Here is an 11250-nt window from a genome sequence, read left to right on the forward strand (position 1 = left end):
TGCGGTTGTGAGGCCGGTTGGACTTATTGCCAAATTCTTTAAAGAGACGCTAGTGGCAGTGACAAAATTGAACATTTTAGAGTGGCCTTTTATTGTCCCCAGCACAAGGCGCACCTGTTAATGACCATGATGTTTAATCAACTTCTTGATATGCCACACCAGTCAGGTGGATGGATTAACATGGCAAATGAAAAATGCTCACTAAAAGGGATGTAAACAAATTTGAGAGAAATAAGCTTTATGTGTATGGAACATCCTCCTTTACATGTTGCTTTTACATACAGTATATCCTCCTGAATGTGGCTAACTGGATGTGGCTAGCTGGATGTGGCTAGCTTTTTAAGTGTTCGCTAAGGAAATTTGAATTATGATGGTTAGTAATTATTAGCAATCATTACAATTTTAGCATAACACAGTGTGGGAACATGGAGTACATTTAATGAGATGAAAAACAGAACAAAGCAACTACTGTAAACATTTTCCTATAACTAGACACCCAGAATGCAGACACACACACTTCCCAATGCAACGATTGGTTTACCAGGGATCTATTTACACAAATTATAGATTTTTCAATAGAAGTACATTCCTATCATCATCCAAACACTAATACATGCACATAAATCCCTTCCTTGAACATCTTATGCAAAATAGACCACTGGTGGTCAACAGCAGCAGAAGGCTGATAAGGTACACACACACACACACACACACACACACACACACACACACACACACACACACACACACACACACACACACACACACACACACACACACACACACACACACACACACACACACACACACACACAATCTTATAATACTACCATATTTCTATGCTTTGTGCAATGTGATAATACATCTACACTGACTGTCAATCACTATACACACAAGCATGTAACTTTACATCCACACTAGCACATTCACACATTTATTGAAACGGTTTTATGCCAATAGAGTACAATACAATATCTATAAGAATCCTGCTGCATTAACATAGAACTTTCAATAGAAACGAAATACAGTATATAAAAAACAAGAGAATATTAGTAATTATAAGCAAGAGCCAAGGAATGGTCAGTTTCGGTCACATTCTAATAATTCTTAGTCAATATCATTATTCAAATGACAAACTCAAAAAAGTATTGCATTTCAAAGTAAACTACTGGTTAATAATTTCATGAAGAGAATATAAAGTTTGAATTTTAAGAGATATCATTTATTTTGCAGGTAAAAGGCTGGTTGGGGATATCAGTGAGTAGGATTAAAGCAGTGAGCTGCTTGGTAAGGATCAGGTGGTAGACAACTACAGACAGCAGTACAGGGCTGTGTCAGGTATATATGGTTGTAACATTTCCAAAAATTCCCATGTTTTCCAAAAATCCTGGTTGGAGGATTTCAGATATCTTGCTTATTCCCTCCTGATTCTGTGAATCCTCCAACCGGGATTTGTGGACTACCTGTAAATGTTGGGAAAGTTACCAGAATTTTGCAACCCTTGTCAAGTATGAAGGCCATGCAGGCAGGTCAGACAGCGTAGTGTTTGTTAAGGCGCTGTAGGGCATCGCCCACGATGTCCAGTTCATGTCTCAGATCCTCCACCATGCTGTTGATACTGGATGTGTCCTTCAGCACGTCCACACTGTGGGTGTAAGGGTTGTACCTCACTGTAAACGGACGCTTGATGGTCTTGGCAAACTCTCTGTGTGCATAAGAACAGATGATGACAAAACATAACACAGCCCAGGTTTGGAAAGGTGAAAGAATAGTTTATTAGCCCATTAACAGTTTATTTTCCCACAGAACAGCCAAGAATAAAACGTCATGAACAACCTACCTCATCTTGACTTTGGCCTCTTCAAAGCTCTCTGACACAAAGTAGACATCTTGGAATGTCGTGATAATGCACTCCTGCTTGCAGGTAACTTTGGGGTCAAAGGGCATGATCTTTGCATTGCCAGAGAGTGCATGCTGTATGAGGGAAAAAGTATCTTAGGATTCTTTCTTTGCATCGGATGGTATTTTTAGGCTTTAAATGGTGTTTGAATATGAATATGAAATGCTTTTACCTTCAGCTCACTGATAGAGGAGAGAAGTCCTGCGCCGTAGGCTCTCATCTTTCCCTCCTGTTTACACAGGCCAAACTCTACTGTGAAAAAGTAACACTGTAAAACAAAAACACAGAAAGACAACAATGGTTAAATATACCAGTTAGACAAAAAAACAGTTAAATTCAAGCACGGTGTTTGGATATTGGTATCATGGAAACAGCACTTACGGTGGCCAGCGTCTGGACAGACTCATCTGAGGCCCCCAGAGAAGCCAGACCTATCTCCTGGGAGAACTGGGCAAAACTAGGCTCCGCCAGCAGAGGGACATGACCCAAAAGCTCATGACATGTGTCTCTGTAATGCACACATAAACACACACATACATACAGTATGTGGATTGTTAAGCTTGTGGGCAGATATGTGCAACTTTGTGACAGTGTAACCAAGTATTCTTTCATTTGATTTTTGAAACAATCAATGAATCGTGGACTTCAGGAAACAGCAGAGGGAGGACCCCCCTATCCACATCAACAGGACAGTAGTGGAGAAGGTGGAAAGTTTTAAGTTCCTCGGCATACACATCACTGACAAACTGAAATGGTCTACTCACGCAGACAGTGTGGCGAAGAAGGCAAAATAGTGCCTCTTCAACCTCAGGAGGCTGAAGAAATTTGTCTTGTCACCTAAAAACCTCACAAACTTTTACAGATGCACAATTGCAAGCCTCCTGTCGGGCTGTATCACCACCTGGCACGGCAACTGCAACGCCCACAACTGCAGGGCTCTCCAGAGGGTAGTGTGGTCTGCACAAACATCACCGGGGGCAAACTATCAGCCTGCCCCACAGGACACCAAAAAGATCATCAAGGACAACAACCACCCGAGCCACTGCCTGTTCCCCCCGCTATCATCCAGAAGGCGAGATCAGTACAGGTGCATCAATGCTGGGACCAAGAGACTAAAAAACAGCTTCTATTTCAGGGCCATCACACTGTTAAACAGCCATCACTAGCACCTCTCTGTCATTGCTCATCCATATATTTATATATTCTTATTCCATTCCATTCCGCATATAAGGCCCTGCCCCCCCCTCCTTTCGGAAAAGCTGACCACGACTCCATTTTGTTGATCCCTGCCTACAGACAGAAACTAAAACAAGAAGCTCCCACGCTGAGGTCAGTCCAACGCTGGTCCGACCAATCTGATTCGACCAATCCGACCAACACTCCAAGACTGCTTCCATCACGTGGACTGGGATATGTTTCGTATTGCATCAGACATCAACATTGACGAATACGCTGTTTCGGTGTGCGAGTTCATTAGAACGTGCGTTGAAGATGTCGTTCCCATAGCAACAATTAAAACATTCCCAAACCAGAAACCAAGGATTGATGGCAGTATTCGCGTGAAACTGAAAGCGCAAACCACTGCTTTTAATCAGGGCAAGGTGACCGGAAACATGACCGAATACAAACAGTATAGCTATTCGCCCGGCAGGGCAATCAAACAAGCTAAGCGTCAGTATAGAGACAAAGTAGAATCTCAATTCAACGGCTCGGACACAAGAGGTATGTGGCAGGGTCTACAGTCAATCACGGATTACAAAAAGAAAACCAGCCCCGTCACGGACCAGGATGTCTTGCTCCCAGGCAGACTAAATAACTTTTTTGCCCGCTTTGAGGACAATACAGTGCCACTGACACGGCCTGCAACGAAAACATGCGGACTCTCCTTCACTGCAGCCGGGGTGAGTAAAACATTTAAACGTGTTAACCCTCGCAAGGCTGCAGGCCCAGACGGCATCCCCAGCCGCGCCCTCAGAGCATGCGCAGACCAGCTGGCTGCTGTGTTTACGGACATATTCAATCAATCCCTATCCCAGTCTGCTGTTCCCACATGCTTCAAGAGTGCCACCATTGTTCCTGTTCCCAAGAAAGCTAAGGTAACTGAGCTAAACGACTACCGCCCCGTAGCACTGACTTCCGCCATCATGAAGTGCTTTGAGAGCCTAGTCAAGGACCATATCACCTCCACCCTACCTGACACCCTAGACCCACTCCAATTTGCTTACCGCCCAAATAGGTCCACAGACGATGCAATCTCAACCACAATGCACACTGCCCTAACCCATCTGGACAAGAGGACACCATAGTACCCTCCAAGCTCGTCATCAAGCTCGAGACCCTGGGTCTTGACCCCGCCCTGTGCAACTGGGTACTGGACTTCCTGACGGGCCGCCCCCAGGTGGTGAGGGTAGGCAACAACATCTCCACCCCGCTGATCCTCAACACTGGGGCCCACAAGGGTGCGTTCTGAGCCCTCTCCTGTACTCCCTGTTCACCCACGACTGCGTGGCCACACACGCCTCCAACTCAATCATCAAGTTTGCGGACGACACAACAGTGGTAGGCTTGATTACCAACAACGACGAGACGGCCTACAGGGAGGAGGTGAGGGCCCTCGGAGTGTGGTGTCAGGAAAATAACCTCACACTCAACGTCAACAAAACTAAGGAGATGATTGTGGACTTCAGGAAACAGCAGAGGGAACACCCCCCTATCCACATCGATGGAACAGTAGTGGAGAGGGTAGTAAGTTTTAAGTTCCTCGGCATACACATCACAGACAAACTGAATTGGTCCACCCACACAGACAGCATCGTAAAGAAGGCGCAGCAGCGCCTCTTCAACCTCAGGAGGCTGAAGAAATTCGGCTTGTCACCAAAAGCACTCACAAACTTCTACAGATGCACAATCGAGAGCATCCTGGCGGGCTGTATCACCGCCTGGTACGGCAACTGCTCCGCCCACAACCGTAAGGCTCTCCAGAGGGTAGTGAGGTCTGCACAACACATCACCGGGGAAAACTACCTGCCCTCCAGGACACCTACACCACCCGATGTTACAGGAAGGCCATAAAGATCATCAAGGACAACAACCACCCGAGCCACTGCCTGTTCACCCCGCTATCATCCAGAAGGCGAGGTCAGTACAGGTGCATCAAAGCTGGGACCGAGAGACTGAAAAACGGCTTCTATCTCAAGGCCATCAGACTGTTAAACAGCCACCACTAACATTGAGTGGCTGCTGCCAACACACTGACTCAACTCCAGCCACTTTAATAATGGGAATTGATGGAAAATGATGTAGAATATATCACTAGCCACTTTAAACAATGCTACCTAATATAATGTTTACATACCCTACATTATTCATCTCATATGTATACGTATATACTGTACTCTATATCATCTACTGCATCTTTATGTTAATAAAATAAAGTTTGATTTGATTTGAAATTGTTAGATATTACTTGTTGGATATTGCTGCACTGTCAGAACTAGAAGCACAAGCATTTCACTACACTCACAATAACATCTGCTAACCATGTGTATGTGACTAATAAAATGGGATTTGATTTGAATGATTATGTAGCTGTGGATAATGTCCTGTTGAGTTGCAATCAGCCAGAAGAGTTAAGTTTGCTTAGGGATGTGACAGACCAGGCTTGTTCAATCAAAAACAGACACTTTATATGAAATGATACTCTATGATCCTTTATGATGATTTTTGGTATGGTGACATACTACTATGTTTATGTGACTATGAACATCACACTAATATACTCAACATCAGATGGATGTGTTCAACAATGAGAAGACCAACATCTCCTTATTAATGTAACATGTGTCAAGGGGTACTTACGGCTCAGGTGTGTAGAGCGGGTCAGAGCTGTGGCGAACATACTGAGTGCAGTGGAAAACCCGGAAAGCCAAACCTGCCAGAAAGTCTCGTGGGGAGAGGTAACCTGCCACGGGCCGAATGATAAAGCCTGTGCGTTCTGATGAAACACGCACAGAGGTTTTTACTCATGTAAAAGGCCACAAAGCACTCAGCAACATCTAATTTGATACCCCTTAATCCACACATTTTACAATAGCCTTCATTATGCTGATAAACCTGAGCATCAGACTGAATGAGACTGTGTGGTGTTATGTACAGCGGCAGACTCTGCCTGTCTCACCTCTGAGGAAGTGTGACACATCTTCCAGCTGGGGGATGTTGTCCTCCCTGCAGTCACAGTGCTTGGAGAGCAGTGGCAGGTTCTTCAGGTACTCCCGGCAAGCATGGGTTGGATACAGCTTATTGAGCTCCCGATACACCACACCCCAGGTCTTCACCTCCTCCTCTGTGAACTCAATATGCGGAATCGGTTCCCCACTAAAAGAGAGGGAGAAAGAGAGAGAAAGAAAGATAATGAAAGAGAGTAGTGCTACAATGATGCTGTAAGCCATCATTGTAAATAAGAATTTGTTCTTAACTGATTTGCCTAGTTAAATAAAGGTTACCTTTTTCTTAATACAGTGGAAGTGTCTAACTATACCTGTGTGCATTAGGATATTGAAGTATTAAATACACATAGCGTTATAGCTTTCCAAACCAGATCTCACATAGCATAATAATATGACCTACTGTTTGTAGCTCATCGCAAGATCAGCGAAGTGTTTCCTTCTTTTGCGATAGACGTTGTCCTTGAAGCCCTGCAGACAGGAAAGATAAGTAATTGAGGTGTGACAGCAACTCATGCACTGACTTACTGAGTGGCTATTCCGTAAGCGTGCCGCTTATCACAATAGAAGTATTAGTCTAATCCTCCATCTGTCACTCTAATAGAGTCAGTGTAGTTCTAACTGGCTTTGATAGTTATACCATTGTCACAAGTTTGCCTCCTGTTTCAGTATGTCAGTGAGAGTCTGTGACATAGAGATCCTATATTATGAATTATATTATTATATTATCTGATGGCCGACGGTGGTCTAAGCCGCTGACCCTGGCACACATGTATACCAGAGTCAGCATGGATTCAAATCAGGCCCACTGCCCTTTGACTCCCCCTATCTTCCCTATGTTCCCTGTCTTCTCTGTCTTCCCTGTCTTTCCAACAGTGTTCTTTCTCTTCAATAAAAGGTCTACAATTACAAAAGGAGTTATAGGATATCTATGGTCTGACAGGCTTGCAACTAGAATGGAACATAATTGACCAGTGCATATTAGAAGCTATGCCTACTGGGTGATCAGCATCCAGGTCTAAGCCATACATCAAGACACGGTTAGCACACATGTCCAGGTCCGAGATTGTCTTTGGGAACCAGGGAATATCTTCATTGTCTGAAAAAAAAACATGGGATGATCTGAGATGGTCTCTACAGTAGATTTTAGTCATGTCCAGAGCTATCCGGGATCCTTGGGACATCCTTATCCCACTGAAGTTTATATCTAAAATGGTCAAGGTAAGGGATATGGTTATGGTTCGGGTAAGGGTAGGGGTTAAGATTAGGGTTTGGGGTAGGGACGTCCCAAGGATTGCAGATAGCACTGACCCTTTAGTAACCTCATACAACAATCTGAAAGTCTCTCTTTCGCTACACACAGCGGTAATTGGTCTGGTAATAGGTAATAGGCCTACCTGGATAGACTTTAGGAACTCTGAAATAATTTCAAAAGTAGCAGCTAGGCCTACCTTCTTCAGGCAGGCTGGAATTGTTAGGTTGGTCATGGTCCATATCAACTACGTTGGCGGCGTGCTTATGTAGCAGCTCAGTGAGCTCCTTGAGTTGCTCGTGGCTGCTGTCACAGTCTACAAAGATCTCAAACTCTGAGCCACGCCTCCTCGATTTTCGGGACTCGATGTGAACAAGGTTGACGTGGTTCTCCTGGTGATGATTATAATAACAAGACATTTAAAGTTATGTAATTTATATTTATGTTGATGTACATGATAATGTCTCTACCAGTGTTGGGGAAGTTACTCTGAAAAAAATAGTTTACAAAGCTACAAATTACTTCACACTGGAGGAAGTTAATCTACACTAAATCTACCCTTAAGGAAAATATAGTTTAATTAACTAGTTACTACATCCAAACTACTTTTTGATAAATGATCATATCAACATTTGAAATGTCATAGACTACAAGTTGCATGAACAGATCACTTTGGAGTCAGATGTTATCAGAATGTGTAATTTGGCCTATTAGACATAAAAACTATGTTTCAAGTGAGAATTAGGCAAGTCCAATGCTGAAAAATTAAGGAAATGATTTCCTACTTCACTCATATTTTTTTTTGCAACAAAAAAAATAGTCTGTAGTTCCAGTACTAAGCTACACCGCTACATGCACCAAAAAAGTACTGAAAACACTACCAAGATTTGAATTGTGGTCAACTACCACCAAACTACTGCAAAATGCAGTTAAATTACTAGTGGAACTACATGTAGTTCATTACTTCCCAACACTGGTATCTACCATCACCCGTTTGGTATGTGATAGCCTACTTTAAAATATTCAACCTTACTTGAAAAAGTTTTAGTGCCTTAACTAGCCCGCCAACTTCATTCTTGAGCGAGAAGGCAATGGCCGTGCGACCCTTTTCTAAAGACCGACCATTCTCCCAAGATGAACTCTTGTTGTCCTTGTTCTTGTCGATCTTGCTGAATGTACATTTTTTCATCTGTTGGGAAAAGAGGGAAAATATTTAAGAAAAACCAACCTCGGAGCTGGCTAGGCCTTTTTGTAGAAAGTAAGGATTTAGCAGTGTTTTGGGCTATGATACACCATTTATCAAGGCTGAACAGGAAGTTAATTGATTTGGAAAGGCACACCACCTCCGATGACAATTTGTTTGAAAGGACAAGCTGCGTTCTAGATGGACTGATAGTCATATGGATTTGTTCAATATCCTGTGCGTAATAGCCGTATTTGAACAAGAGTTTGCTAGCCTCACAAAGAAAGGGTGTAGTAGAAAATCGGATCAAATACAACGCATTACAGAACTTGTGAAGTCAATTCGGCTTTTTAATACAAGAATATAGCAAGCCGGGAAGGTCCATGAAAGGGCAACTAAATCAAACAATATATTTACACAAACAAAGCCCCCAAAGTGTAAATTAAGAGTAAACAATCACAGTATTCACTGCAGCTGAACGCAAACTGAATTGCAGCACTGGACAGCGACAACACTTGGCTGCGCGCAGTCGCAAAACTGACGGGAAATAAAGTATAGGGACAAACAAATAAGATCATCAATAAGACTAATATTGTTAGGTCTGCCACACACTTAATTAGCCTATAGATTGGAAGCGTTAAACTGCCAATTTTTTTTCTGGTAGCCAAAATTTATTTTGGCAATGCTGAGTTGTGTCTGTCTCATTGTAAAGAGATATGCTGCAGTAATCGCATTTGGTGACGAATGATAGCGCTCTCCAATCCAAATCCAACTCGGGATTATAGATGGTTACTTTCAGCGCAGCAATAAATCCATCAAGGTAACATATCCTGGACGTATTCTTTTATCATCTATAGGCGTTCAAATAGTTTATTTTTGGCGATTTGATATCAGTTGATGCCACATGTCTTTTGGGGCCAGTCTATGTCGATCATCAGAATATTTGAAGCATTTTTGGAATAGGCTAATTCATCTAAATTAAATGTACATTTACTGACAAGAAATACAATTAAAATCATCATGTTGCACACAAACTTGCAAATGCTTATCCACGTGCGTGGTTTTATTGTATATGTCAATGATATGCCTAAATCAAGATGCAGTGGCTCGTTGTGAACGCAGACAAATAACTTTATTTTCCCTAGTCTGATGTCTGCGAAGATCTGAGACGTAAGCATTCTGAAAAGTTATTACTGCGAGCTCCTTTATTTCACTTTAATTTATATTACATTGACCTCCATATTGTATTACGTAGGCTACGCATCTCATTTGTCTCCAGATTTAGGTGGCTTATGGCACACCTAAGAGAGCCAGCTAAACCGAACGAGAGGGGAGGCGAAAACTCTGATTAGAACAGAAAATAAATTAACCAATGAAGTTTAGGGTAAGATTACAGATTGGCGCAACAAAAGTAAATATTTTATGTGTGATAATTGAGATAATTGAAGTCAAAAGTAAAATGCTTCATGTTTGATTATTCAATCATTTGTCAAAATGTTATTAATGACACCTAAATACAAGTCACAATTCAACGTAAAATAACTGTTCATTTGTATTGTTCCATGAATTTTTCCCCGTTTAGTTTAGACAGTTATTATTTACTTACAATATAAATATAACTTACCTCATTATTCAGTTGCTTTTCCTCGTAACAAGTGTGCAATGAAGAACTCATAGAGTCGAAAGACCTTCCTCTGCGCGGCCCGTCAATCTTGTTTGAATACATGTCAAAGTCCTTTGATTGAAATATTTGAGTGAGAATAAGTAAGGCAGTCCACTGCTGCGGTAGCTGCTATGATATACCTATATACCTCTCACTCAAAGCACAAGGCGCCTCAGTATTTATGAACACTGAGTGGAAGGTGGGGGTGGTGATGTGGTGGGGGTAGGGGAGGAGGACACGAGTCAGGACGACGCGGAAAATATCACAACTATATGCCTAAATGTAAGATGGTAATAGTTATACAACTAATCTCACATTAATGTCACACACTGATGATTACAACATATTCACTTTCACGAAGGGAATCAGTAGACTTTAATAATGAGGTACTGTTGGTGTAGTTGTGATTTCTTGCTAATTGCCACGAGGGAAATGTAAGCCTATCATACAGCCTACACCAACAGCAAAACATCCCAGGTCTAAGGGTTTTCATATCGATGTCATATCACATACTGAACATAGACTAAATGTTTAACAACACAATCCCAACTACTCATCCCTATAATAATTTCAGCACGACAGCGTAATGGACAGTTCCCCCCCTTCTGGACGGTTTTGCTGCTTCCAAAATTAGAGCTCTATCTATAACACACACACAAAACGTGACCTGTTGTAGACCTTGACATTTTCACATTTGTTTGGTATACAATTAGTCATTGTAGTCGTCCTCTTGTTGTCTTTTGAGTGTGGTTAGATAACGTTTTGAAAGACACCTGCTGAGTAAAGGCCACAGAAAAGACCAAACATGAATGTAACTAAGAGTATATTAAATAGTGGTGACAGATACTCTTGCCTCGCTTCCCATCGCAGTCTAGGCCTATACTGTTCCTTCGGAAAATATTCAGACCACTTGACTTTTTCCACATGTTGTTACTTTACAGTCTTATTCTAAAAATGATAAAACAAAAACAAATCCTCATCAATCCACACACAATACCCCATAATAACAAAGCGAAAACAAGTTTTTAG

General features: G+C 42.1%; 1 protein-coding gene across 1 annotated transcript; it reads right to left on the bottom strand.

Moving 5' to 3' along the window:
• Nucleotides 1-418: 418 nt before the first annotated feature.
• On the bottom strand, nucleotides 419-10368 carry LOC135558293 (tryptophan 5-hydroxylase 1-like). The gene is made up of 11 exons (XM_064992017.1): nucleotides 10183-10368; nucleotides 8409-8564; nucleotides 7575-7767; nucleotides 7122-7222; nucleotides 6527-6594; nucleotides 6078-6274; nucleotides 5759-5894; nucleotides 2282-2408; nucleotides 2073-2168; nucleotides 1841-1974; nucleotides 419-1705 (listed from the first exon to the last, which is right to left on the bottom strand). Exons 1-11 carry the CDS (start codon nucleotides 10282-10284, stop codon nucleotides 1531-1533), a joined length of 1485 nt encoding a protein of 494 aa, XP_064848089.1. The 5' UTR covers nucleotides 10285-10368; the 3' UTR covers nucleotides 419-1530.
• Nucleotides 10369-11250: the final 882 nt, after the last annotated feature.

Source organism: Oncorhynchus masou, chromosome 2 (assembly GCF_036934945.1).
Source record: "Oncorhynchus masou masou isolate Uvic2021 chromosome 2, UVic_Omas_1.1, whole genome shotgun sequence".
In the NCBI taxonomy this organism is placed as follows: Eukaryota; Metazoa; Chordata; class Actinopteri; order Salmoniformes; family Salmonidae; genus Oncorhynchus; species Oncorhynchus masou.

Excerpts from the sequence above, each read along its gene's own strand:
- LOC135558293 (XM_064992017.1), bottom strand. The coding sequence starts at position 10,284 with ATGTATTCAAACAAGATTGACGGGCCGCGCAGAGGAAGGTCTTTCGAC. Across the intron at positions 7,223-7,574 it reads TTCCAGCCTGCCTGAAGAAG|ACAATGAAGATATTCCCTGG; the intron begins GTAGGCCTAGCT and ends TTTTTTTTTCAG. Across the intron at positions 1,706-1,840 it reads GAGGCCAAAGTCAAGATGAG|AGAGTTTGCCAAGACCATCA; the intron begins GTAGGTTGTTCA and ends TTATGCACACAG.